At 36.5% G+C, this 26,786-nt stretch overlaps 1 protein-coding gene across 1 annotated transcript; it reads left to right on the top strand.

Moving 5' to 3' along the window:
• Nucleotides 1-22,127: 22,127 nt before the first annotated feature.
• Nucleotides 22,128-26,374, top strand: TOB1 (transducer of ERBB2, 1). The gene is made up of 2 exons (XM_053708453.1): nt 22,128-22,282; nt 24,434-26,374. Exon 2 carries the CDS (start codon nt 24,541-24,543, stop codon nt 25,501-25,503), a length of 963 nt encoding a protein of 320 aa, XP_053564428.1. The 5' UTR covers nt 22,128-22,282; nt 24,434-24,540; the 3' UTR covers nt 25,504-26,374.
• The last annotated feature ends 412 nt before the right edge of the window (nt 26,375-26,786 follow it).

Raw genomic sequence — 26,786 nt, 5'->3', positions numbered from 1 at the left:
CCAAAATCGGAAAGACTTCCCTTTCCTGTTTGCCCCATGCTTCCTGTGGTTTCTATCCTATTCCCATCCAACCTGTATTGGTTGTGAATTAGATATCCATTATAACCTCTATTCTATGTGTCGATCTAGAAATGGCCTTATTGTTCCTAAGAGTTATTTAGCAATCGTTCCAGTACTCTTCTACAGTGGCTCTTTACTTCCTTTCTGTACAGTATTTAAATGGTTTACTGTCTGCGGACTAACTATCCTTTTTGTGTTGATATTATTATTAGGGAATGAATGCTTACTTTAAATCAACCTTATCCTTATATAGTCAGAAGCGCTCAAATCGGAGGACACCGGATGTTTACACAGGAAGTAAAGAGCCACCGTAGAAGAGTACTGGAACGATTGCTAAATAACTCTTAGGAACAATAAGGCCATTTCTAGATCGACACATAGAATAGAGGTTATAATGGATATCTAATTCACAACCAATACAGGTTGGATGGGAATAGGATAGAAACCACAGGAAGCATCCCAGAGATGCAATGGGGCAAACAGGAAAGGGAAGTCTTTCCGATTTTGGCGCCAAAATGGCACCAATTGTTTTTTCACACTCTCTATTTAAAGCTCCCAGCAATCTAGAAGGGTAGGAGGTTGAGAAACAGGAGGTGAGGACTGCAAGATTGAGAAAGATGTTAATGCAGAGCTAGATGAGGGAAATGTTGTTAGGTAAGTGAAATTAATTTATTATTGAGTTGGGTGGTAGGCTTCCCTGAACAAAAAAGTCTTCAGGGAGTATTTAAAGGAAGAAAGATTAGGGAAAAGCCTGACAGCACGAGGGAGAGTGTTCCAGAGGGTAGGTGCTGCACGACAGAAGTCCTGCAGTCTATCATGAGAAGAGGTTATGGTTGCAGATGCAAGGAGCAGGTCATTGTTGGATCTTAGTGGGCAGGCTGGAGTATACTTGTGTATTAGAGAGGATAGGTAGAGGGGAGCGGTGTTGGTGAGGGCTTTGTATGTAGGGGTAAGAAGTTTGAATTTAATTCTGCTGTGAATGGGGAGCCAATGAAGGGACTCACAGAGAGGTGCAGCAGATACAGAGCGACGGGAAAGGTGGATAAACCTGGCAGAGGCATTTAGAATGGATTGAAGGGGGGAGAGGCGGGAAAGAAGAAGGCCAATAACTAGGTTATTGCAGTAGTCAAGTCGGGAAATAAAAAGGGAGTGGATTATTAGCTTTGTGGTATTAGTGCTCAGAAAAGGTTGAATCTTGGAAATATTGCGTAGATGGTTGCGGCAGGATGTAGAAAGCGATTGGATATGGCGGACGAAGGATATATTTGAGTCTAGTGTAACTTTGAGGCAGCGGACTTGAGGCGATTGGGAAATGGTGATGCTGTTAACAGGGATAGAGAAGTCAGAAGTCGGCATAGAGCTTGAGGGGGGCCATCCATGAAGAAATAGCTGTGTTTGTGCGTAGAAATCGCTATGCAGGAAGAGCAAATTTATTCTTCTTAGTGTTCTATCAGGTACCAGAGCTCTATGTACAATACTACTGCTATTTTGTTTGTGTAACTTTCCTGTTATAATGAAACGGTATTGTAGTTGTGTAGCTGTGAATAAAGCCTGTATTAAAAAGTGGATATGCAACTGACTGCAGCTTAAAGACCAGGGGCCCAGGTTCCACCACGCTTTTCAATAGGTGTATCCTTGAACTGTGCAAAATTTAAATTGTTTTTAAAACATTTCTTTTCAATGTTAATTGTTGATATATGCTATGAGTTTACTCTCCTTTAATAGTAAACTAGTAGCGGGTTCTCTGTATATTGAGAGAAACCCACTGCCTAGAAATGCCTGATGCCTCACGCGGAAACAAGGCGGCAAGGGCCATTCGGCCCTTGTTAAATCTACCCCTTAAAGGAATATGAAACCCAAATTTTTTCTTTCATGATTAAGACAGAGCATATAATTTTAAACAACTTTCCAATTTACTTCTTTTATTTAATTTGCTTCCTTCTCTTGTTATCCTTTGCTGAAAGGTTTATCTAGGAAAGCTCAGGAGTAGCATAGAACCTAGGTTCTAGCTGCTGATTGGTGGCTGCATATATATATATATTGGGCTCAACCGTGTGTTCAGTTAGAAGCCAGTAGTGCCATGCTGCTCATTCAACAAATGATATCACGAGAATGAAAGAAATTTGATAATAGAAGTAAACTGGAAAGTTGTTTAAAATTGTATGTTCTACCTTAATCATAAAAGAAACATTTTGGGATTCATGTCCCTTTAATTTGCACTTTATTTTCATTAATTATTTTGCTTAGGTTTCCTGTAACTTAGTTATTCAGTTAGAGCATGCAAATTTAAGACATTTATAAACTCCCTTTTATAATCTAATTTACTTTGTGCCCTTGGTATACTTTATTGAAAAGCATATGTGCATATCCTCAGCTGCAGTAATGCACTACTGGGAACTAGCTGGTGATTGGTGGCTACATACAAATGTATCTTGTCATTGGCTCACCAGAAATCTTCAGATTGCCTCCCAGTAGTGCATTGCTACTCTGTAGATGACTTTAACCCTTTGACTCTTTGAATCCCATGTTCCTTTAACTATGAAAATGATGGTTTATCCATTGCCCCCAGATAGGCTGGAACACTTCTTTCAGATTTTAGATCCTTAAACCTGCAACATTCTACATAGTGACTGTTTTACATGTGCTCATTTATATCTGTTCCTGACTGGTTACAGTGGGTGTGATTATATAAGTTATAATTAAGAGGCCTTCCAATGGGTTTATCCCTTGACTGCAAAACAATGCAAATGTGCTACCAAAATGACAGTGTTTTTTTTTTTTTTAATAAAAAGATTTGACAATTAATTTTATTTTTAAAAAATTCCTTTAATGTCCCTTTAACATACAAAAACAATTACACTAATTCTCCTGATTCACTGGCCTCAATGTCTGAGGCACCAGTCTGGGAGGACTCTAGAAATAGTCACAATAGTTGTATTTGGTTTTAAATAAAGAGCTGAAAATAAGTACAGTTAGGGTAGTGTTCTTGGAGCGCAGTGAAGGAAACTGAATTACTGAGCCATTAGTAATGTCATTGGCTTACACTCAAGGTATTCTGGAACTTTCAGTTCCTGTTGCATTTATATATAGGACTACCTATGTGCAAGGCTGCTATTTTTATGACTGTGTATAGATATGAAATTGTTCCTTATTTAATTCCTTAGAAAAACACTGGTATTATTACTAAAGTAGTATATTATAAGCTTTAAAGGGATAGAAAGGTCAAAACTGAATAATGCATGAATGTGTTTCAATTTTAAATAGAAGCATTTTTGCAATATACTTCCAATAGCAAAAACGCTTCTAGTAAAAGTTATTATTGATTTTCAGCAGAATACGCACATATGCTGAGAGGGCCTGCACACCAGTAATCAAACACTACACCTTCTTAGAGAGTCAGCAGTTTCTTACACACCACTACCATATGTGTGTATGCCGCTGAAAAATAGTAATAGCTTTTACTAGAAGCATTTTTGCTAATGAAAGTATATTGCAAAAATAATTATATTTTAAATTGAAATGCACCCATGCACATTTTATTTTTGACAAAAAAAACAATAACTCTATTATATATAGCACTGATAGTATCTGCTGCACAAATACATTCTAATTTTATGCTCCTTTTGGCACCAGAAGATAAAATAACTTAGCTACAGCTGCCTAGTTTTTTTATGAATTGAAAGAGAGGGGGATTAGAATCAGTAATACAAGTAATCGATCACAGAGGCTTTTTTTAATTATTTGAGTTACTTAGACAAGGATATGACATCCCTAGTTGAGATTTGTTTTGCATATTTACAAATTAGACACTATGATGAGACTTTTAAAGGGACAGTCAAGTCCAAAAAAAACTTTCATGATTCATATAGGGCATGTCATTTTAAACAACTTTCCAATTTACTTTTATCACCAATTTTGCTTTGTTCTCTTGATATTCTTAATTGAAAGCTAAACCTAGGAGGTTCACATGCTAATTTCTTAGACCTTGAAGGCCGCCTCTAATCTAAATGCATTTTGATAGTTTTTCACCACTAGAGGGCGTTAGTTCATGTGTTTCATATAGATATTATTGAGCTCAGGCACGTGAAGCTCCTAGGAGTGAGCACTGATTGGCTAAAAATGCAGGTTTGTCAAAAGAACTGAAATAAGGGGGCAGTCTGCAGAGGCTTAGATACAGAGAAATTACAGAGGTAAAATGTGTATTACTATAACTTTGTTGGTTATGCAAAACTGGGGAATGGGTAATTAAGGGATTATCTATCTTTTAAAATAACAAAGATTCTGGTGTTGACTGTCCCTTTAAGCTTTATTTTCAAAATATTAGCTCCATGTGTGACCTAATAGTTAAGGGTCTAAAATTGTTTTAAGTAGGTTTTTATTATATATATATATATATATATATATATATATATATATATGGATTATTAATGGAAAAAGAAGGAACTAGAATAATGATTGATAAGCTTGATCATAAATGGATAGAGGATTGCAGAAGAATTGATAATATGACAATCAAAAAAAGTATTAATAGAGCGTGGAAGGCAACACTGCTTATTGCCTTGCGGGAGTCACATTTAAAACTTATAAATAGAGTTTATATTCCCCCCAGTAGCTTAGCTCGATGGGGAAGAAATATAAATCCCGCATGTCATAGATGTAATTTCCCCTTGGCTGGTTCTGTCCGAAAGTAAGGGATTTTTGGAGTAAAACAGCAAATCGTTCTACGGAAAGAGGATATTATCTTTTATCTTCCTAATGGAGGGTCAATGGAAAAATGTTAGATTTATTAATTTCATAATCCTGGGTGAAAGGAATATAATTTTTTCATTGTGGAAATCTAAGCCAATTATTAAATATTGTGAAAGCAAAATTTATGATAGAGCAATGGGATTATACATTAAATACTGAACTAGATATTAAGAACTTTTTTCTGGAAGTGTGGGGGTTTTATTAAGACTCTGCCTCTGAACCTACAAAGGCTATATCTATACCATTTTGCTTACAGATCGTATGTTCAAAATGCAATGCTAAGGGGGAAAGTTTTATAGGTTTAACTACCTCAATTTTTGGGGAGAAGTACGGGGGGTCTGGGATGGATTCCCGATCCCTTCTTTGTATGCCCCATTTTTTTTTCTTCTCTCCTCCCCACGGGGATGGGCACTGGATCAATTTTTGGTTATTTCTAGCTAGGATAGTGTTATGTACATAGTTGCAGATTTAGGGGACGATTTATCGAAGGCTACGACTGCAGGTTACCACAAGCAGCGGTCATTGGCTGTGCGCGGGCAGGGGGAGGGATTGCACGTGAGCGCAAAATAGCGCTCTTGTGCAATGCTGAATTCCGTCAGGGGAATTCAGCCTGCCAGAGGCGAGCTGCGGTGGACAGGGGCACGTATGTGTGCCCCTGTCCCCCGCAGCTTGATAAATCGAACCTTTAGTATATCCAACAGGTGGTTGTTACACTTAGGATAGTTCATGAGTCCCAAGGGGATTTAAGAGAATACACTTTAGAGCTCAATAAAGATACTTTTATTTCTTAAAGAAGGTTTAAAGACAGTTCTTGTTGTTTTGTTTTTGGAATTTTGTTTAAAAATGTTTCCTTTTTTTGATGATATGATATTAAGCATACATGTGTTTCCTTAAAGTCTTTATTGATTTAAAAACAATAAAAAATAAAACATTAAAAAAAAATAGATTTAATAATTGTACGGCAAATGTTTTAAACAAACAGTTTTCAAAGAAATGTCAGTTATAATCATGTGATTTGTAAATAAAAAGTAAATGTTGTGATATCATTACTAAAAATGATATTAAAGGGACATGAAACCCCCACCAAAAAAAACTAAATTTCATGACTCAAAACAATTTTAAAGGAATTTCCAATTTACTTCCATTATTAAATGTGTTTTGTTCTCATGTTATTCTTTGTTAAAGAGATATCTAGATAGGTAGCGTGCCCATGTCTGAAGCACTACATGACAGGAAATAGTGCTGCCATCTAGTGCTCTTGCTAATGTATAACATTAGTACTACATGACAGGAAACAGTGCTGCCATCTAGTGCTCTTGCTAATGTATAACATTAGTACTACATGACAGGAAATAGTGCTGCCACCTAGTGCTCTTGTTAATGTATAACATTAGTACTACATGACAGAAAACAGTGCTGTCATCTAGTGCTCTAGCTAATGTATAACATTAGTACTACATGACAGGAAATAGTGCTGCCACCTAGTGCTCTTGTTAATGTATAACATTAGTACTACATGACAGGAAATAGTGCTGCCATCTAGTGCTCTAGCTAATGTATAACATTAGTACTACATGACAGGAAATAGTGCTGCCACCTAGTGCTCTTGTTAATGTATAACATTAGTACTACATGACAGGAAATAGTGCTGCCATCTAGTGCTCTTGCTGATGTATAACATTAGTACTACATGGCAGGAAATAGTGCTGCCATCTAGTGCTCTTGCAAATGTATAACATTAGTACTACATGACAGGAAATAGTGCTGCCATCTAGTGCTCTTGCAAATGTATAACAGTACTACATGACAGGAAATAGTGCTGCCATCTAGTGCTCTTGCTGATGTATAACATTAGTACTACATGACAGGAAATAGTGCTGCCATCTAGTGCTCTTGCAAATGGATAACATTAGTACTACATGACAGGAAATAGTGCTGCCATCTAGTGCTCTTGCTGATGTATAACATTAGTACTACATGACAGGAAATAGTGCTGCCATCTAGTGCTCTTGCTAATGTATAACATTAGTACTACATGACAGGAAATAGTGCTGCATCTAGTGCTCTTGCTGATGTATAACATTAGTACTACATGACAGGAAATAGTGCTGCCATCTAGTGATCTTGCTGATGTATAACATTAGTACTACATGACAGGAAATAGTGCTGCATCTAGTGCTCTTGCTGATGTATAACATTAGTACTACATGACAGGAAATAGTGCTGCCATCTAGTGCTCTTGCTAATGTATAACATTAGTACTACATGACAGGAGACAGTGCTGCCCTCTAGTGCTCTTGCTAGTGTATAACATTAGTACTACATGACAGGAAATAGTGCTGCCATCTAGTGCTTTTGCTAATGTATAACATTAGTACTACATGACAGGAAATAGTGCTGCCATCTAGTGCTTTTGCTAATGTATAACATTAGTACTACATGACAGGAAATAGTGCTGCCCTCTAGTGCTCTTGCTGATGTATAACATTAGTACTACATGACAGGAAATAGTGCTGCCATCTAGTGCTTTTGCTAGTGTATAACATTGTTTAAAAAATGCTGCTATAGAGTGCTGCAGACTCGAGCACTCCTCTAAACTTACAGTCCTGCTTTTCAATAACGGATAATAAGAAGACAAATAACATTTGATAATAGAAATAAATTGTAAAGTTGTTTAAAAATTGTATTTTGGATCTGAATCATGAAAGACACGTTTGGGGGTTTATGCCCCTTTAAACTTAAAATGTAATTTCCACTAAAACATTTAATTATATAGAGTAAAATTAAAGAGATAGGAAAGTCAAAATTAAAGGGACATTATACTCTAGGGGCGAGATTACATAGCCGGCGTCGGATATTTTTAGACGGATGTAGCGATCACATATACGGTGCCGCATAGAAATGCAGCACATATATTTTACCCATTGGCCGCTGTTTTTACTCCAATAAACTAACAAAGAACTGGCGTCACAAGTCGGTATGACATATTCAGCGCAAGGACTTACGCTGAAAAAATTGAGAAATTTTACTCCATTTTCACCTCGCCACACATAGGCAGGCGCAGCAAGCCTTGCACTGAGTATATGATCACCGCAACTCCCTGGAAGTTTTAGCAAACACCTAACGCATGCGCAATATCTACCTGTCAACTGCCATCTGTTAAATTGCGCTTGAAATGTAATCTCGCCCTACATGTTTCTTTACATAAATGTTTTGTAGATGATCCATTTATCTGGGAGTGTTTTTGTAACAATGTATAGTTTTGCTTATTTTTTAATGACATTTTGCTGATTTTCAGACTCCTAACCAAGTACCTAAATGTTCTAAATGTAACCACCAATAAGCAAGCGCTATCTAGGGTTCTGAACCTAAATTGGACCAGCTCCTAAGCTTTACATTATCGCTTTTAAATAAAAATAGCAAGAGAATGAAGAAAAATTGATAATAGGAGTAAATTAGAAAGTTGCTTAAAATTGCATGCTCTATCTGAATCATGAAATAAACAATTTGGGTTTAGTATCCCTTTAAATCGAAACTGGAACATAATAAAGAAGAAAGGACAGTGGTATTTGGAGGTATGTAGATGAACAGCAATAACATATGCTACAAACATGTATAACCTTGAAAATGCTACGCATATGATAATGTACCTTCTGTATTTAATAATGCAGCTATTAAAAGAAATAAAAAAAAACAATCCATTAATTTATTTATTTATTTATTACATTAATAAAGTCATTATTCACACAAAAAAATCCAGTGTCAAACCTTTGCATTTGAGAGGCTGCAATGGAATTTTTTTTTCACCTGCACAGCCAGTGAGCAAACCTTACAAATACTGCTTATCAAAAACAAATATTTACTTATATACAGTATTCACAAACTTCAAATAAGCAATGTTAGCAACATATACAGTACACAGTTGCTTTTGCTCACACTGGTGTCAGTATCTGTAATGTAATACAGAGATGTATCTATGTTGTTGTAAAAAGCAAGACAGACACACATTTATTTATTTATATTCCCCAAGAAATTCACTAGCTGCTTAGAGGATCTTTGTTTTGTTTGTTAATTATCACTGTTCTACAATATGCCCTCAAGTTTAAATGCATTGACTATTCAGCATGTTAGGTTCAGCAAACACTATTAGTTTATTCTCTTATAATCTTGTGATAACCTATTATTGAAAACTGGTATGAATATAGATTCAAATCACTAAGAACCAGGTTGTGTATATGTGTGTGTATATATATATATATACAGTATCCCACAAAAGTGAGTACACCCCTCACATTTTTGTAAATATTTTATTATATATTTTCATGTGACAGCACTGAAGAAATGACACTTTGCTACAATGTAAAGTAGTGAGTGTACAGTCTGTATAACAGTGTAAATTTGCTGTCCCCTCAAAATAACTCAACACGCAGCCATTAATGTCTAAACCGTTGACAACAAAAGTGAGTACACCCCTTAGTGGAAATGTCCAAATTGGGCCCAAAGTGTCAATATTTTGTGTGGCCACCATTATTTTCCAGCACTGCCTTAACCCTCTTAGGCATGGAGTTCACCAGAGCTTCACAGGTTGCCACTGGAGTCCTCTTCCACTCCTCCATGACGACATCATGGACATCCACCTTGCTCTCCCCCACCTTCCTTTTGAGGATGCCCCACAGAAGCTCAATAGGGTTTAGGTCTTGAGACATGCTTGGCCAGTCTATCACCTTTACCCTCAGCTTCTTTAGCAAGGCAGTGGTCATCTTGGAGGTGTGTTTGGGGTCGTTATCATGTTGAAATACTGTCCTGCGGCCCAGTCTCTGAAAGGAGGGGATCATGCTCTGCTTCAGTATGTCACAGTACATGTTGGCGTTCATGGTTCCAAATATATTAAATAAAAATTAACACTTTATTGAGCATATATACTCAAACGAACAAATTATCTAAATTGGATCAAATAAAGAAATGGGTATCACCTTCCAATTCTAGATAATGATGCAAGATATGATCCAACTAATGTTTAAAAACAATAATCTAAAAATAGGGCTGTGTGACCCAAAATACTATAAGAAGGGAGTGAAAAACAGGAAGAGAAAGAAATGTGTGGTATGGGATACAGATGATCACACGCTGCAAACAGACTATGCGCTCAAAGGCGTCCTCCTGCCTGCGTACTGCTGGGATTGAACCCAGTCAGCCGATTTCTTGCTAATATCCCTGTATATTGATACAACATTCACACATAGTATTCATCATATCAATCAGCTTCTCTTAATAACTCCGAGAGCGTTGCTATGTTCTCTTGTTACACTCTAACAGCTTGCTTTGTAGTTACATTAGAGTCCTAATATAGCGTTTAATACACTTTGTGTGAGGTGTTTAACTTTGATACAAGTACTCACTCTGTGGAGATTTGATATTCAGACAGAGTTTGATTCAGAATGTTTAGAGTACTGCTCACGAATTACGCTATTTAGTTAACATACCTTTGTAACTTTAAGTTGTGATACATAGTGATTAAGTAGGCAAACCCCAATTGAGGGCAATTGAAATCAACAGAGTGAATGTCTGTATGTTTGTTACTCAGTAACATACGTCGATAAAGTGTGCCTATATGTATCTAACATTTAATTGGCAAGCTGTTAGAGTGTAACAAGAGAACATAGCAACGCTCTCGGAGTTATTAAGAGAAGCTGATTGATATGATGAATGCTATGTGTGAATCAATCAATCCCAGCATTATGCAGGCAGGAGGACACCTTTGAGCGCATAGTCTGTTTGCAGAGTGTGATCATCTGTATCCCATACCACACATTTCTTTCTCTTCCTGTTTTTCACTCCCTTCTTATAGTATTTTGGGACCTAATGCCGGTCACACAGCCCTATTTTTAGATTATTGTTTTTAAACATTAGTTGGATCATGATTATCTAGAATTGGAAGGTGATAACCATTTCTTTATTTGATCCAATTTAGATCATTTGTTCGTTTGAGCTTATATGTTCAATAAAGTGTTAATTTTTATTTAATATATTTTGAATACAATAGTGTCTAATTCAGCACTTGGCTTCAATGCCATAAATCCTTTAAATTTCCTCTAAACTTTTTGCATTCATGGTTCCCTCAATGAACTGTAGCTCCCTAGTGCCGGCAGTACTTATGCAGGCCCAGACCATGACACTCCCACCACCATGCTTGACTGTAGGCAAGATACCCTTGATGGCTGCCACACACGCTTGACACCATCTGAACCAAATAAGTTTATCTTGGTCTCATCGGACCACAGGACATGGTTCCAGTAATCTATGTCCTTAGTCTGCTTGTCTTTAGCAAATTGTTTGCAGGGTTTCTTGTGCATCATCTTTAGAAGAGACTTCCTTCTGGGACGACAGCCATGCAGACCAATTTGATGCAGTGTGCGGAGTATGGCCTGAGCACTGACAGGCTGACCCTCCACCCCTTCAACTTCTGCAGCAATGCAGTCTGGATATGACGCTGAGCATGTGCACTCAACTTCTTTGGTCGACCATGGCGAGCCTGTTCTGAGTGGAACCTGTCCTGTGAAACCGCTCTATGGTCTTGCCCACCGTGCTGCAGCTCAATTTCAGAGTCTTGGCAATCTTCTTATAGCCTAGGCCATCTTTATGTCTTTATGTAGAGTAACAATTCTTTTTTTTTCAGATCCAGTGACCAGTATGAGAGAGTGTGAGAGTGATAACACCAAATTTACACCTGAGACCTTTTAACACTAACGAGTCACATGACACCGGAGAGGGAAAATGGCTTATTGGGCCCAATTTGGACATTTCCACTTAGGGGTGTACTCACTTTTGTTGCCAACGGTTTAGACATTAATGGTTGTGTGTTGAGTTATTTTGAGGGGACAGCAAATTTACACTGTTATACAGGCTGTACACTCACTACTTTACATTGTAGCAAACTCAAAGTGTCAATTCTTAAGTTTTGTCATATGAAAAGATATAATAAAATAATCTGCCCCGGTCAACTGTAAGTGATATTATTGTGAAGTGGATGCTTCAAGTAGCAACAACAACTCAGCCATAAAATGGTAGATGACACAAGTTCACAGAGCCAGGCTGCCAAGTGCTGAAGAGCGTAGAGCAGCTTTTTACAAACTTTGGGGCACGCCTCCCCAGGTGGTAAAGGAAAACATGAGCGGTAGCAGAAGTATTTTTGTTTTTTCTGTGCAACTTGTTTTGGTGATGGTGTGCCTCGTGAGCAGAAGCGCAGGGCCGTGCTAAGGACAATGCTGCTGGCTTAGTGAGTCTCAGTGTGTTACCGGTGGATTGTTGTAAGTACAACTGTACCATTGTTTATTTATTTTAAATTGCTATTCCTTGCTACAAACTAGTCCTTCCACAACTGCCCTATCCTTCCTCTAAAAGCCAGGGCGAAAGTGTAAGGAGAGTTCACTTAAAAGCAGCACTTTGATGAAACTGTTCCTCAGGTAGGAGTCCCGGTAATATTGGCAGCCATTTTATCTCACATAGTGGAGTAGCACATAGAGAAGCTGCACACCTGTCACAGTTCCATTAGGTGCCAAAATATATTGTAGCATATCCTGAGCTTAGGTCTGGCTCCTATTTTAGATTCCCTGCTGTCCTCTTTTATTCCCCTTATATATAGTATTCCAGCTGCAGCCAAATCCACATTGTGCCTTAAAATATTTAATTTATTTGCCATATGTAGGGATGTGGGTTCTCATTTGTGGGTATGATATGTTTGTGTGTATGTATGAAATTGTGTGCTTTGTGTTTGTGTGTGCATGCATACATGTGTGTGTCCTTGTGTGTGTGCTTGAGTGTATGTGTGCTTGCTTGTGCATTCTTGTGTGTGAGCGTGCTTGCTTGTGTGCGCTTGTATGTGTGTTTGCTTGTGCGTGTGTGTTTGTGCTTGCGTGTGTGTGCTTGTTTCTGTGTGCTTGTGTTTGTATGTGTTTGGTTGCTTGTACGTGTGTGTTTTTATAAAATCTGTTGTGGGGGGGGCTTTATCTTGAAAGTTTTGCACAAAAGGGGAGGCCCACTGTGAAAACCACTGGCGGAGAACCTATCATCTATTGCATCACTACAGAGTTACAAACTACCTCTAAAAGCAACATCAGCAAAAGAACTGTACATTGGGAGCTTTGTGAAATGGGTTTCTATGGCCGAGCAGATGTACACAAGCCTCATATCCAAAAGCACAATGTCAAGTTTTGGCGGAGAGGTCTAAAGCCCACCGCCACTGGACTCTGGAGCTGTGGAAATGTGTTCTCTTGGGTGATGAATCAAGCTTCACTATCTGACAGTTTGATTGAAGAATCTAGGAGTGCTGGATGCCAGGAGAACTCTACCTACCAAAATGTATAGTGCCTACTGTAAAGTTTGGTGAAGGTAGGATAATGATCTGGGCTGTTTTTCAGGGTTTGTACTAGGCCCCTTAGTTCCAGTGTAGGGTCCACTTATTAATGCTACAGGATACAAAGTCATTTTAGACTACTGAGTGCTTCCAACTTTCTGGCAACAGTTTAGAGAAGGCCCTTTTCTGTTCCAGAATGACTGTGCCCCTGAGCACAAAGTGACAACATGGTTTGACGAGTTTGGTGTGAAGTACCTTGAGTGGAAAGCCTTCTCAGAAGAGTTGTAGCTATAAGTGTGTGTGTGTGGGGGGGGGGATTCCATATTAATGCCAATAGTTTTGGAATGGGATATTCAGCAAGCTCATATAGGTGTGATGGTCAGTTGTCCTCATTCTTTTGGCCATATAATGTATCTAAGACTACAGTTTCCTCAACACTTTGAGCACAAATGATGACATGTGGTTGTCATGCCATGTGACATGACATGTGGTTGCTCATCTCGCCTCCCCCCTAAACTTACCCTTCATCCTTGGAAGTCTAGGGCTCTGGGTATTTGGCATTGCAACGGGAATCTGGGGATGGTAATGACATCACCAAACGCAGGAAACACAATGGTGCCAGGATGGTTAAAGGGAGCTGCAAGAAGAGGTTTGTATTCAAACCCCAAAAGTATCAACATTTGTGTGTCTTGGGGGTTAAAGTTTAAGCACCCTTTTTAAAAGAAATAAATAAAAACAAACAGTATTTTTAACAAGTGTATTATAAATGTATATTTATATTATATATTTTATATATATATATATATATATATATATATATATATATATATATATATATATATTCAAAAGGTGGATACAGCGCCTATATGTCCAGTATACTGTAGGGGTATGTGAGGGGTAAATGTTATAACAAAAAGAAGAAAAGTAAAAAGTACAATAATGTAAGAAGTACAATAATAAAAGAAAGTAAATATAAAAATAAAAAAATATAAAAAAATATTATAATAAAAAATATATTGATAAAAAATAATAAATAATAAATGAAAGTCCAGCTAAAAATAGCATATAAAATATATGAACTTAGAAATAGTGTTCATAAAAGTCCTGGAGATGATATAATTCGTAATAAGTCTCCAGATGTAGTAGTTGTATAGTTTATAGTTGGTATATAATACCCTTACCAGATATTACCTCAATCGAAATGAGGTAAGTATGCCGCACTGGGGGTATATATAGATGCTTGGATTTCCTCCTTGTATCCTGCTGTGGTGCCTCTTATGATGTTCGTTAACCTCTTGGAGTATGCAGGGATATGTTTCTGAAGGTGAGTTGATCCCTTGCACTTCCTATGGGTTAGTGGTTGGCCTCTTGGAGTGCTCTTTCTGTTCTGGTATTGACTTTCTCCAGCATAGAGATACCCAGGGAGACACAAAGAAAATATATAGTGTAATACTGTTTATTTTCTAAATGAGCATAAAAATACACTTTATATTGCACTCACATTTGACATCCTCAGACAATATGAGGTATGTATATAGCACATATAGTTAAGAAGAATCCTTCCACAGGTTAAAGCGGGATGCGTAATCCCCAGTCTTAAATGCAAGCTTCTTAAAGAAGTTGCATGCAGCTGTGGTGTATTCCAAGGTAAATAGTACAGAGTAAAATGCACACAGAGCGGCGCTAGTGAAACTAGCTACAGGAGGAACAAAATAGGATAATATAAAAGACCCTCTGAAGAAGAAGGATTCAAACCTTTGAAACGCGTCAGGGAATTAACTTCTGTGTAAACACATTTTAATCTACGTTCTATTAGTTGTCTTTTATATTATCCTATTTTGTTCCTCCTGTAGCTATATACATACCTCATATTGTCTGAGGATGTCAAATGTGAGTGCAATATAAAGTGTATTTTTATGCTCATTTAGAAAATAAACAGTATTACACTATATATTTTCTTTGTGTCTCCCTGGGTATCTCTATGCTGGAGAAAGTCAATACCAGAACAGAAAGAGCACTCCAAGAGGCCAACCACTAACCCATAGGAAGTGCAAGGGATCAACTCACCTTCAGAAACATATCCCTGCATACTCCAAGAGGTTAACGAACATCATAAGAGGCACCACAGCAGGATACAAGGAGGAAATCCAAGCATCTATATATACCCCCAGTGCGGCATACTTACCTCATTTCGATTGAGGTAATATCTGGTAAGGGTATTATATACCAACTATAAACTATACAACTACTACATCTGGAGACTTATTACGAATTATATCATCTCCAGGACTTTTATGAACACTATTTTTAAGTTCATATATTTTATATGCTATTTTTAGCTGGACTTTCATTTATTATTTATTATTTTTTATCAATATATTTTTTATTATAATATTTTTTTATATTTTTTTATTTTTATATTTACTTTCTTTTATTATTGTACTTCTTACATTATTGTACTTTTTACTTTTCTTCTTTTTGTTATAACATTTACCCCTCACATACCCCTACAGTATACTGGACATATAGGCGCTGTATCCACCTTTTGAATATATATTTACTCTTACTGTCTAGGGCTTTACAACCCTCCCAGTATTTGTCCTATATAGCCGCCATTATCTCCTATAACCTCTTTTGACCAGCGCCCACTTCAGAGTATCACTTGTGTCAACTCAGGTCTCTGAGGAGACACATTTTACTTATTCCTACATATATATATATATATATATATATATATATATATATATATATATATATATATATACACACCTCCCCATATAACAGGAAATCAAAAAGGCCTAGAGACCTCCATGACCTCTTGTTTTAAAACCCTTAACCCCTGCTTAAAAATAAAAAGTCCTTATATAAGCCTTTATAATCAGGTGATGACTGTGGCAATAGTGATCACCTGGTGTACATAAATGTCCATTTATTTGCATAGAGGCTTAAAGGGACACTCAATCAAAATTAAACTTTCATTATTCAGATAGAGCATGCCATTTTAAACAACTTTCCAATTTACTTCCATTAACTAAATGTGCACAGTCTTTTTATATTTAAACTTTTTGAGTCAACAGCTCCTACTGAGCATGTGCAAGAATAAGTGTGTATGCATTTGTGAATGGCTGATGGCTGTCACATGGTACGTGTATGCATTTGTGATTGGCTGATGGCTGTCACATGGTACAGGGGGAGTGGAAAAAGACATAACTTTTAAAATTGTCAGAAAAAAATCTACTACTCATTTGAAGTTCAGACTAAGTGCTATTGCATTGTCTTGTTATCTCGCATTTGTTGATTATGCAAATCTACTGTGTTGACTGGTCCTTTAAGGAAGCTGCTATGTGCAGATCAAAGTTATTATATAATTATACCGAATGGTCCTTTTTTACAAGAGGGAAACCCCTTCTTTTTACTATAGAGTTCAGGGTAAAAAACACACTATTGTTTATAACCTTCATTATTAATATTTTAATTTAAAAAAATGCATTTTTTTAACACTTTTGATACAGGTTTTTAACACATCATGATGTATACATAAAATTATGGTACAGTCTTAATCTGTTGGGTCTCCTGAAAAAAAAAACGTCTGGGTTTCTCACTGAAAATGGCCTACAGTAGGGCCTAAGGGGCATATTTATCAAGCTCCGTATGAAGGCTCGCCGGAAACAGAACTGTGTGTAAGTGTGTTACTGTGTGTAAGTGTGTTACTGTGTGTAAGTGTGTTACTGTGTGTGTTATTGTGATAGTGTATGTGTTATTGTGAATGTGTGTTTCTGTGTGTAAGTGTGTTACTGTGTGTGTTATTGTGATAGTGTATGTGTTATTGTGTGTGAGTGTGTGTTACTGTGTGTGTTATTGTGTGTGTGTTATTGTGATAGTGTATGTGTTATTGTGAATGTGTGTTTCTGTGTGTAAGTGTGTTACTGTGTGTGTTATTGTGAGTGTGTGTTATTGTGTGTGAGTGTGTGTTACTGCGTGTGCGTGAGTGTTATTGTGTGTGTATGTATAATATATATATATAGAGTGAGTGTGTGTTGTTGTGTGTGTGTTATTGTGATAGTGTATGTGTTATTGTGAATGTGTGTTTCTGTGTGTAAGTGTGTTACTGTGTGTGTTATTGTGAGTGTGTGTTATTGTGTGTGAGTGTGTGTTACTGTGTGTGCGTGAGTGTTATTGTGTGTGTATGTATAATATATATATATATATATAGAGAGTGAGTGTGTGTTGTTGTGTGTGTGTTATTGTGATAGTGTATGTGTTATTGTGAATGTGTGTTACTGTGTGTAAGTGTGTTACTGTGTGTGTTATTGTGAGTGTGTGTTATTGTGTGTGAGTGTGTGTTACTGTGTGTGCGTGAGTGTTATTGTGTGTGTATGTATAATATATATATATATATATATATATAGAGTGAGTGTGTGTTGTTGTGTGTGTGTTATTGTGATAGTGTATGTGTTATTGTGAATGTGTGTTACTGTGTGTAAGTGTGTTACTGTGTGTGTTATTGTGATAGTGTATGTGTTATTGTGAATGTGTGTTACTCTGTGTAAGTGTGTTACTGTGTGTGTTATTGTGAGTGAGTGTGTGTTACTGTGTGTGAGTGAGTGTTATTGTGTGTGTGTATGTATAATATATATATATATATATATATATATATATATATATATTTTATATATATATATATATATATATATACATACATACATATATGAGTGTGCTATTGTGTGTGTGTGTGTGTGTGTGTGTGTGTGTTTGTGTGTGTATACACACCTGTGAACTTTCAGAAAGAGATGACCCTGGGAATAAAAATAAACATATTGAACTTTAGAACAACACTGTACTAGCAGCAAATGGGTTTGGCTTTTGCTGATGTGGCACGAAAGAGACTTTTCTGCTCCATGTCCACATAAGACTTCAACTCAGACCCCTGGCACAGCAGACTCCTAGCTCCTTTTAAAATCCACATACTGTACCTACATCAGACCTTAGCTGCAACTATTCTGTAATTCACATTTCCACAAGACCTGAGGTCAGATCCCTAGACCTGCAGCTGCTTGGTAAACCACTTACCCATATCAGACCTCAGCTCAGAACCCTAGCCCTGGAGACCGGTTCTTAAAAACAGAGACTTCTGGTAAATCTGATAAGTTCAAGGGTTCAGTTCTGCTTCTAACTATTTCTAACTATTTGGACTGGAACCTGCTAAACAAACTGTAATGTAAAGACAGATTCCCTTTGGTCTGTCATTCTTGATCTGGAACCTGATCTCATTCATTGTAGATTTTGTAGATAGTTTTATTTTTTTATATTTTGATGTCCCTTTAATTTCTACATTGTTGCTGTATGCCCCAGGTCAGAATTAAACTACATAAATATCTTACTTTCTCTGTGCTATTTGTAAGTGCACATGCCCATAAAAAACTCCAAAATCTTTATACTGTTTGTTTGTGAAATTGGCTTGATGTGCTCTTACTGTCATGTTGGGAGGTTTATGTAGAAAAGGGGAAAAAACTAAAAATGACTAAAAAGCAGCCAGCTTGGGTTTTTCCAGTTTGTTGTTTCACTGTGTTTATTTACTCATACAAAATTTTGTAAATTTAAAAATGAAGAATGTGCTTGTTTGCAGTGCAAGAACCTTAGTACTGTCTAGATATTTTCAAGTTCTGTATGTTGTATTCTACTGAAAATGACAATTGAATCATGCAATGGTGTTAAAAATGTAGGGTCTAATTTATTCTAATATTAGTTCCAACCCAAAATATGGTGAAGTAAATACTATCTGAACTGTTTAGAAAAATCTATGCTGGTTCCTATTGTATAATAAATGGATTCCTAGATGGTGACAAAGGGTATAAGGATAGAAAATAAGTGATAATGGGAACAATTCTGATTAGGCGTGTATGTAGTAAATACTAGTAGACAGCCACTTGTAACCTAATCCTAAATGGGCCAGTTAGTAAGGCACATAAGGGGCAATTCTGCAACAATAGCAATATTGCTTAAACTAAACTATACCTTAAGGCACTAATAGGCCTGTGATGGTGAGAGTATCATACAGGCCTTATATACAAAATAGGAAAATATATGCAGGAAATCTGGACTAGTCTATAAATAAATCTAAATCTTGTCTCTTATTGATGCCTTTTGGAAACTTAGTCTGTAAAGTAAAGATCCAAAAGGCTTCTTTCCTTTGAAGCTTACTAATTCTGTCACCTCCTCTGATGTCTTTACTAATATACTCAATACCTACAAATGAGAAGAGGTGTTTTATGTGTGTGCCATGAGAACGAAAGTGTTTGGCCACCGGTGTTTTTGGAACATCCTCTACTAATGATAGAAGGTGTTGTCTAATGCGATCCTTGAGAGGGCATGTGGTAAGGCCTACATATTGTAGGAGGCACTGTTGGCATGTGATTAAATACACCACAAATTGGCTGGTACAATCTATTCTTTGTCTGATGGGAAAAGTTTTTCCCGTAGTTGAGGATGTGAACTGGTAACTCTTTTGGGTATAGTTACAACTGTTACATATGCACCCACATTTGAAAAAGCCTATATGTGGAGTTAACCAGTTAGTATTATGTTGGGGTTTCAAAGTAAAGTGTTTTCTAACTTTGTCTCCTACTGTGGGGGCTTTTTTGGCCACACACTTTATTTGCTGTCTTGTTATGTCTTTAAGTTTGTGGTCACTTTGTAAAATAGGTAAATATTTATATATTATTTTGCAGATGTCTTCATACTGTCAACTGTATTGAGTAGAGAAGATTATGTCTTTAGTTGTTATATTCTGTTTAGCATTAGTATGTCTGTTGCTTCTGTTAGAGCTAGTGAATAATGTGTGTCTATCTATTTTACTGACCTCATTAGCTGTTTTAATCAGAGTAGCCTTATTGTATCCTCTTTCTACAAGTCGAATAGTAATTTGTTCAGCTTAATCCTTATATTGTTGAAGGTTAGAGCAATTCCTCTGGGCCCTTATGTACTGGCCCTTTGGTATACCTCTTATGATATGTCTTACATGGCATGAATCTGCCCTTAATATTGTATTACAGTCTAAAGCCTTCCTGTAGACAGAGGACACAATGTTGTTATTAGCATCAATTGTCAGTTGTAAGTCCAAGTAAGCAATTGATCTAGGGTGAACATTGTATGTAAAACTAAGGTTAAGGGAATTGACATTCAATAGATCAACCAAGCTATGGGCTTCTCTGTGGTTTGTAGGGTCACAGATGACCATCAGGTCATCTATAAAGTGTCATAAACTACTATATTGTCTCTGAGGGGGAAATCATCGGCATAAATGCTATTAAGTTCTAGCCAGCCCATGTATAGATTAGCATAAGCCAGGGCAAACTTAGCCCCCATGGCTGTGCCGCAGTTCTGCAAATAGAAATCCCCCCCAGAGACAAAGTAGTTATGGGTAAGCAATAATTTGGCTGTGAAATTCTATAAAGTTATCAGAAAAATGGGTATACCGTCTTAACATATTGCCCAAGGCTTCTAAGCCTTTTTGGTGGGGTATGCTCGAGTACAGGGCTGTTACATCGATGGTAAGCCATTGAAAGTTAGACTGCCATTGTACCTCCTCTAATTGGCAAAGTAAATGGGCACTATTCCTATATATATAAATATATATATGTTTGTGTGTGTATATATATATATATATATATATATAAATATATACACTTTTTTTTAAATTTATATAGATGTAATGTGAAGAAAATTACTAAAGTTTTATTTCTGAAGCACCATTTTCCAATTTAAAAGCCGTGGTCATATAAAATGCCTCACTATATAGTGCATTTACAAAAAGGTAGAGGTTTACTCTCAGTGTTACTATTTTTATTTTCCATTTTCTTTTGCTAAACGCTACTTGCAAAAGAGAAATATTTAAAGGGACACTAATGCAAAAATAAAATTCTCGTATTTGTGTTATTCCTTTTATTTTCTGCTCTATTGCCTCCTAAAAACTGTGCATGCAAAGGTGCAACACTTTGTAGCTTCTGGTCAAAACATTTCCATAAGTCTATTAGCAATTTTACTAGAACAATTTGTGCTAATAGGAGCATACTGCAAAAATACTTTCAGTTTTGACCTTTCTATTTCTTAATTTTTTCTTTGTTGTATCTAAAAGAGGTTATTTTAATATCTATTAGTTTTTATTTTTTTTAGTGGATGTTTGTTCCTGTCTAGAATACACTTGTGTAAAAGGTTCACTGTCAACCCCCAGAACTGCATGAGTTGCCCTTAACAGCCAATTACAAATCTAAATTATGCCCAAACCTGCATCTTCTTTGAATCTAAACAGTTTTTAACTTTTCATGCAAATGTTAACCTGCTTATGTGCTACATTATCATATGCATGAAATGTTTCAGTTTAATATTCCTTTAATAATGCTACACTTGTGATGTTTTTTGCTTAAGAAGTATAATTTTGTTAGAATCAGTATTTTTTTTTAACTTTATTTCTGTAGTTGTTTCTTTTACTGTACACAGTTTTGGTATGACAACCTTGTAACATTCTTGTCCCATATTTTATACTGAGGTGCCTCAATTTATTTTGAATACTTTCTGTGAGATTATAATAAGGAACACTAGGGCAAATAATATTAACAGTCCCAGACTAAATTAGTCACACCACTAGTAGTTCCTAAAATGTCCAGACGTCAATATGCACAGGGCCAGCCCACTGCAGTTCACAACACTGGTATAAATAGAGCCACCATTTCCACATTAAGTGACAGGTTCTAAACCCAATGACCTGTCAGTGACCGACCCATATCGTAACTACAAGGGCAGCCATTAGAGGTAGCAGCAACCAATCATAGTGCGCAGTCCGTGACATCAACGCTGACTGGCAAGTACAGTTACCAATCAAAATTTAACTAGGTTCTTCTCGTAAGCTCTGATTGGTGTTTGAGAGCCATAGGTCCTGCCTTCTTGCTCGCGGAATGGCGGAGGCTCAGTATAAATACCTCGGATCTGACAGGCGTCCGCACTAAGAAGTATTCTATGACGTTTGGGACGGAGTGAAATTTTCGGTAACAGCTGTGTGGCGTCACTCATTCCGTGACCGGTGCATTTTAATAACTGCACGGTTCCATGTTCGTGCCGCAGAAGGTGAGGACGGAATGTTTGTCTTGACTGGTTACGTGGAGGAAATTTACACCTACCGACGACGTCTATGTGCTAAAAATGTCATCTGGCTTCGGTCACGGTTTAGGTCTAATGGCGATTAATCTGTGGCTTTGTGATTTTAAACAGTTACCTCGGCCTTAAAACAATAATCTTTTAATTCTATAAATATCCTGTATCTAGCAGGTGCCATATGGGGCCTAGGTACAAAATCATCTGTTTCCTTCACAGGTTTGATTACGTGTTTGCATTAAGGGATATCTATCTATATATAGCAATAAATATATATATATATATTATTTTTTCTGACCACAACGGGTTAATAGCCTCTGGCAGTGAGGGGTTAATATTATGTAAGGAGTTAGACTGACAGGGCTTTAGGTTTCATGGAAAAAGTGACAGATTTTGGTTATAATTTTCTGTGATGTAGAAGATATTTTGTATGTTAAAATCCAGTCCATACGTGTACATTACATGAGATGTCATGTCTGATATGTTTTATGACATATTTGGTTCTCCCTTGATCTTATTTTTTACTCCACCCTTGCTGATCTTGCAAATGTTTAAAGGTCGACTTATACAGGCAACTAGATTGTATTTCATAGGGGGAGGTAGCTCATCAGCATATGGGTTTGGTAGGAAAGGAAATACTCAAGTTGGATTAGTAATTGTTTCATTCTAATAACTATTTTATGTTTTAACTATTGTAGGGGGTTTGATAGAAGTATTAGTATGTTTAAAATTATATATATTTGCCCCACATTAAATGTTTAGCAGATTATTAAAGCCAGGTAGATATAAATAAGGAATACTATGTATTGATCCCCTTACCCAGATTATAACCATATCATCTGGCTTCAATTCATGTATTTCTTTTTACAAGTTAAATTTATAATATGACTTGAAGTAAAATACATTTAAGCAAAGGCATCTGTTATAAACCTGCATCAAAATTTCTACATGTTTCACCTTTAAGAGAGAGGTTTTAAATGGATGTGAAACCAAAATTCTTTGTCATGATTCAGATAGAACACCAATTATTAGCAACTTTCTAATTTACTCCAGTTATCAAATTTTCTCTGTTCTCTTGGTATCTTTATTTGAAAAGCAGGAATGTAAGGTTGGAGCTGGCCCATTTTTTTTTTTTCAGCACCTGGGTAGCACTTTGTGATTGGTGGCTAAATATAACCACCAATCAGCAAGCATTACCCTGGTGCTGAACCAAAAATTGGCTGGCTCCTAAGCTTACATTCCTGCCTTTTGAAATAAGGATACCAAGATAACAATGAAAATTGATAATAGGAGTAAATTATAAAGTTGATTACATTTATCTGAAGCATTAAAGAAAAAAAATCATATCCCTTTTAAGCATAGTTTAATTTAATATTGCCTTAAAAAAACCCAGGTGCTTTCTGACCATGGGTCTTGCCATAACAGAATACTGTCTGCACTTTGGTTCTCAGCAAATCTCTTCCAGGTGTGAGATCCATATATTTGACATTGCCCTATGAAATTTCCCCCTCCCCTTAGATTTCTGCAACCTCACTAGTTTTATTGTATGTTTTTACATTTCTGCTGCAAGCCTGCTTTACATGGACAATCAAGAACACTGTTTATTTTGTTATCCCATGCAAAGTGGTTATATACACAAACTATGCTTTTGTGCCACTCCAGATAAAGGATACAGCTGGTGAACAAATAAGCAGGTATATATATGTATTCTTCAGTCTCTCCCTGTTCCAGGAGTAGGGTTGCCACCTCAACGTTTTCCTGGACACTTAAGAGTTATACATTCTTCAGGGTGTACAGAGAGGAACAGGAATAGTGCTGTTCAGTGTCACTATTTGTGTACTGTCCAGGGTTGAAATTCATGTTCCTACCTGCACACCCTGCAGCATGTATAACTCAAGTGTTCAGGAAAACATGGCTGACGGGGCAAACCTATCCATAAGTGCAGCTTTGGCTATATGTTTGTGTTGCAGTTAAATATGTTTAGGTATTCTAATGAAATAGAACATTTTATTGTTGTACTAGAATGTTTCTTTAAATTTCAGAATTGTTTCTGTAGTGTTATGTTGTGAAAGCTGATGTTTATATATAGTAGCAACCTTTATAACCCCTTCCTTTCTTTTACAGGTACAAAAGTGACAGCACTTTGAATGACATTGCATTCCCTTTACTTTACTTGATATTGCCTTTGTTTGGATTGTTCAAGACAAGTTGATAACTTTGCTGTTGCAGTTATGCAGCTTGAGATCCAAGTAGCACTAAATTTTATTATTTCATATCTATACAATAAGCTGCCCAGACGACGTGTAAACATTTTTGGAGAAGAGTTGGAAAGGCTCTTAAAGAAAAAGTATGAAGGACATTGGTATCCTGACAGGCCCTATAAAGGATCAGGATATAGATGTATACATGTAGGAGAGAAGGTGGAACCTGTAATTGAACAAGCTGCCAATGAGAGTGGCTTGGACATTGAGGACATACGCAGAAACCTTCCTCAGGACCTCAATGTATGGATAGATCCTTCAGAAGTTTCTTATCAAATTGGTGAGAAAGGACAAGTAAAAGTACTTTATGTTGATGACAACAATGAAAATGGATCAGAATTGGATAAGGAGATAAAAAATAGCTTTAACCCTGAGGCTCAGGCATTCATGCCAATAACTGACCAGTCATCCTCTGTATCAAGCTCTCCATCACCTCCTTTTGGAGACGACTCTACTGTAAGTCCAACATTTATGCCCAGATCCAACCAGCCTATAACCTTCACTACAGCCACGTTTGCTGCTACAAAGTTTGGATCTACGAAAATGAAGAACAATGGTCGTAATAAAATTGCTAGATCCTCTCCTACACAGTTTGGCTTGAATGTCAATAACTTGATAAAACAGAGTGCCATGTCTTCCTCCATGCACTCTTTATATGGACTCGGTCTCACTAACCTTCAGCAGAAGACCTCTGCTCTTTCCCCAAATGCAAAAGAGTTTATTTTTCCAAGTCTACAAGATCAAGCAAGAACCAGTTTAAGCTGCCCTGGTGACAACCCTCTTAACCTTGGTTCTCTACAATATAGTAATGCCTTTGATATGTTTGCAGCATATGGGGGTCTCAACGAGAAATCCTTAGTTGATGGTTTAACTTACAGCCTGAGTAACATGCAGTATTCAAACCAGCAATTCCAGCCAGTTATGGCAAACTAGCCAGAAGCTATATTTGCTTACGTATCCAAAGTATTGTACAAGCTGAATGCATGAACCCAAGGGTTTTTTATTCCTTGAGATTTATTTCCTCAGCTTGTAGCCTGTATACATTCAAAGTTGGTTGCATAAGCACATGCAATTATTTTTGTTTTTGGAACGAAGTGCAAAGCTGTTGTGTTCACTACATTTTAAAGAATATGATCTTACAGTATTTAGAATCCACATTTTTTTTATAAGCTTTGAAGTTTTTTTTCTAAATTGGGAAATACTTGCGTTTGGGAGATGAGAAAAATATATATATATACACATTTCAATATTTTTACCTTGGTCCGTGATTACTTTATGTAGTTTTTTTCCTAAAATAAAGTAATCTTTTTTTTTTGTGAAATGTTTAAAAAGAAAAAAAAAAAGAAATCAGACTATTCCTCATTGTAAAACTAATATTTGGGGATATCTGTATTTTCAGAGTTGTATTTTCTGTTACAAATTTAAGATTTTTGCTATAAAATTGATATGTAATTGTAACTTTTGTATCTAAATTGTGCAATACTTGATAAAATGTTAAAGTATATTAAGGCAGTGTCTTACACGTTAAGAGCTGAAATAGTTTATATATTTAGTTTGTATTAAAATTTTATTTTAAATTACGTTAATTTGAATGTACTTATTTCATTTCTGACAGGCGTTTGTTTTGCATTGACCATAATTTAGAGTCTGAAAAGCTAAGCACTTCAATATATGCTCTAGTTTAAATGTAAGCTACTTTCCACAGTGGTTATAATTTATAATTTTATATAAGATAGTGAAGCATTGTTTTCAATTGTATGAAGTACAACTATTTTCACTTTATTAAAGGTTTTTCACAAACGAAGCAGCCATTTCTATGTTCAGCTTTTTATTACGTGAATATGCAGGAAGAGTCCAGGTAATACAATGAAATGTGCTGCTATTGTGGTCTGAATGGATTTGGAGCATTCACAGGCTAGACCAATGCATCAGCACTATGTCCCTGTATTAGGGATTAATAGCATAGAAAGCAGAATGAATAAAACTGCTGATTTACTTTTTATAAAATGAGTTTGCTAAAAGCTGAAGATAACCAAAAGACCCCACATCAACCCTGAAGCATTCCTACAAAGCAACAGAGGGTTACATTTTATTTGGTAAGCTGTCAGTAACAACTTTAGATCTTTGAGTGCATTTATGATCTTTTGAGTTAGTCATGCTTGTGTTGCAGGCCTAATTGCATTAGGTAGCGCTTTGATTTATTAGAACAAATAAGT

This window comes from Bombina bombina, chromosome 1 (genome assembly GCF_027579735.1).
Source record: "Bombina bombina isolate aBomBom1 chromosome 1, aBomBom1.pri, whole genome shotgun sequence".
Lineage (NCBI taxonomy): Eukaryota > Metazoa > Chordata > Amphibia > Anura > Bombinatoridae > Bombina > Bombina bombina.
This window is presented reverse-complemented; position numbering and strand designations above follow the sequence as displayed.

What these genes read in the sequence shown, in the direction of transcription:
- TOB1 (XM_053708453.1), top strand. Translation starts at nt 24,541, where the DNA reads ATGCAGCTTGAGATCCAAGTAGCACTAAATTTTATTATTTCATATCTA.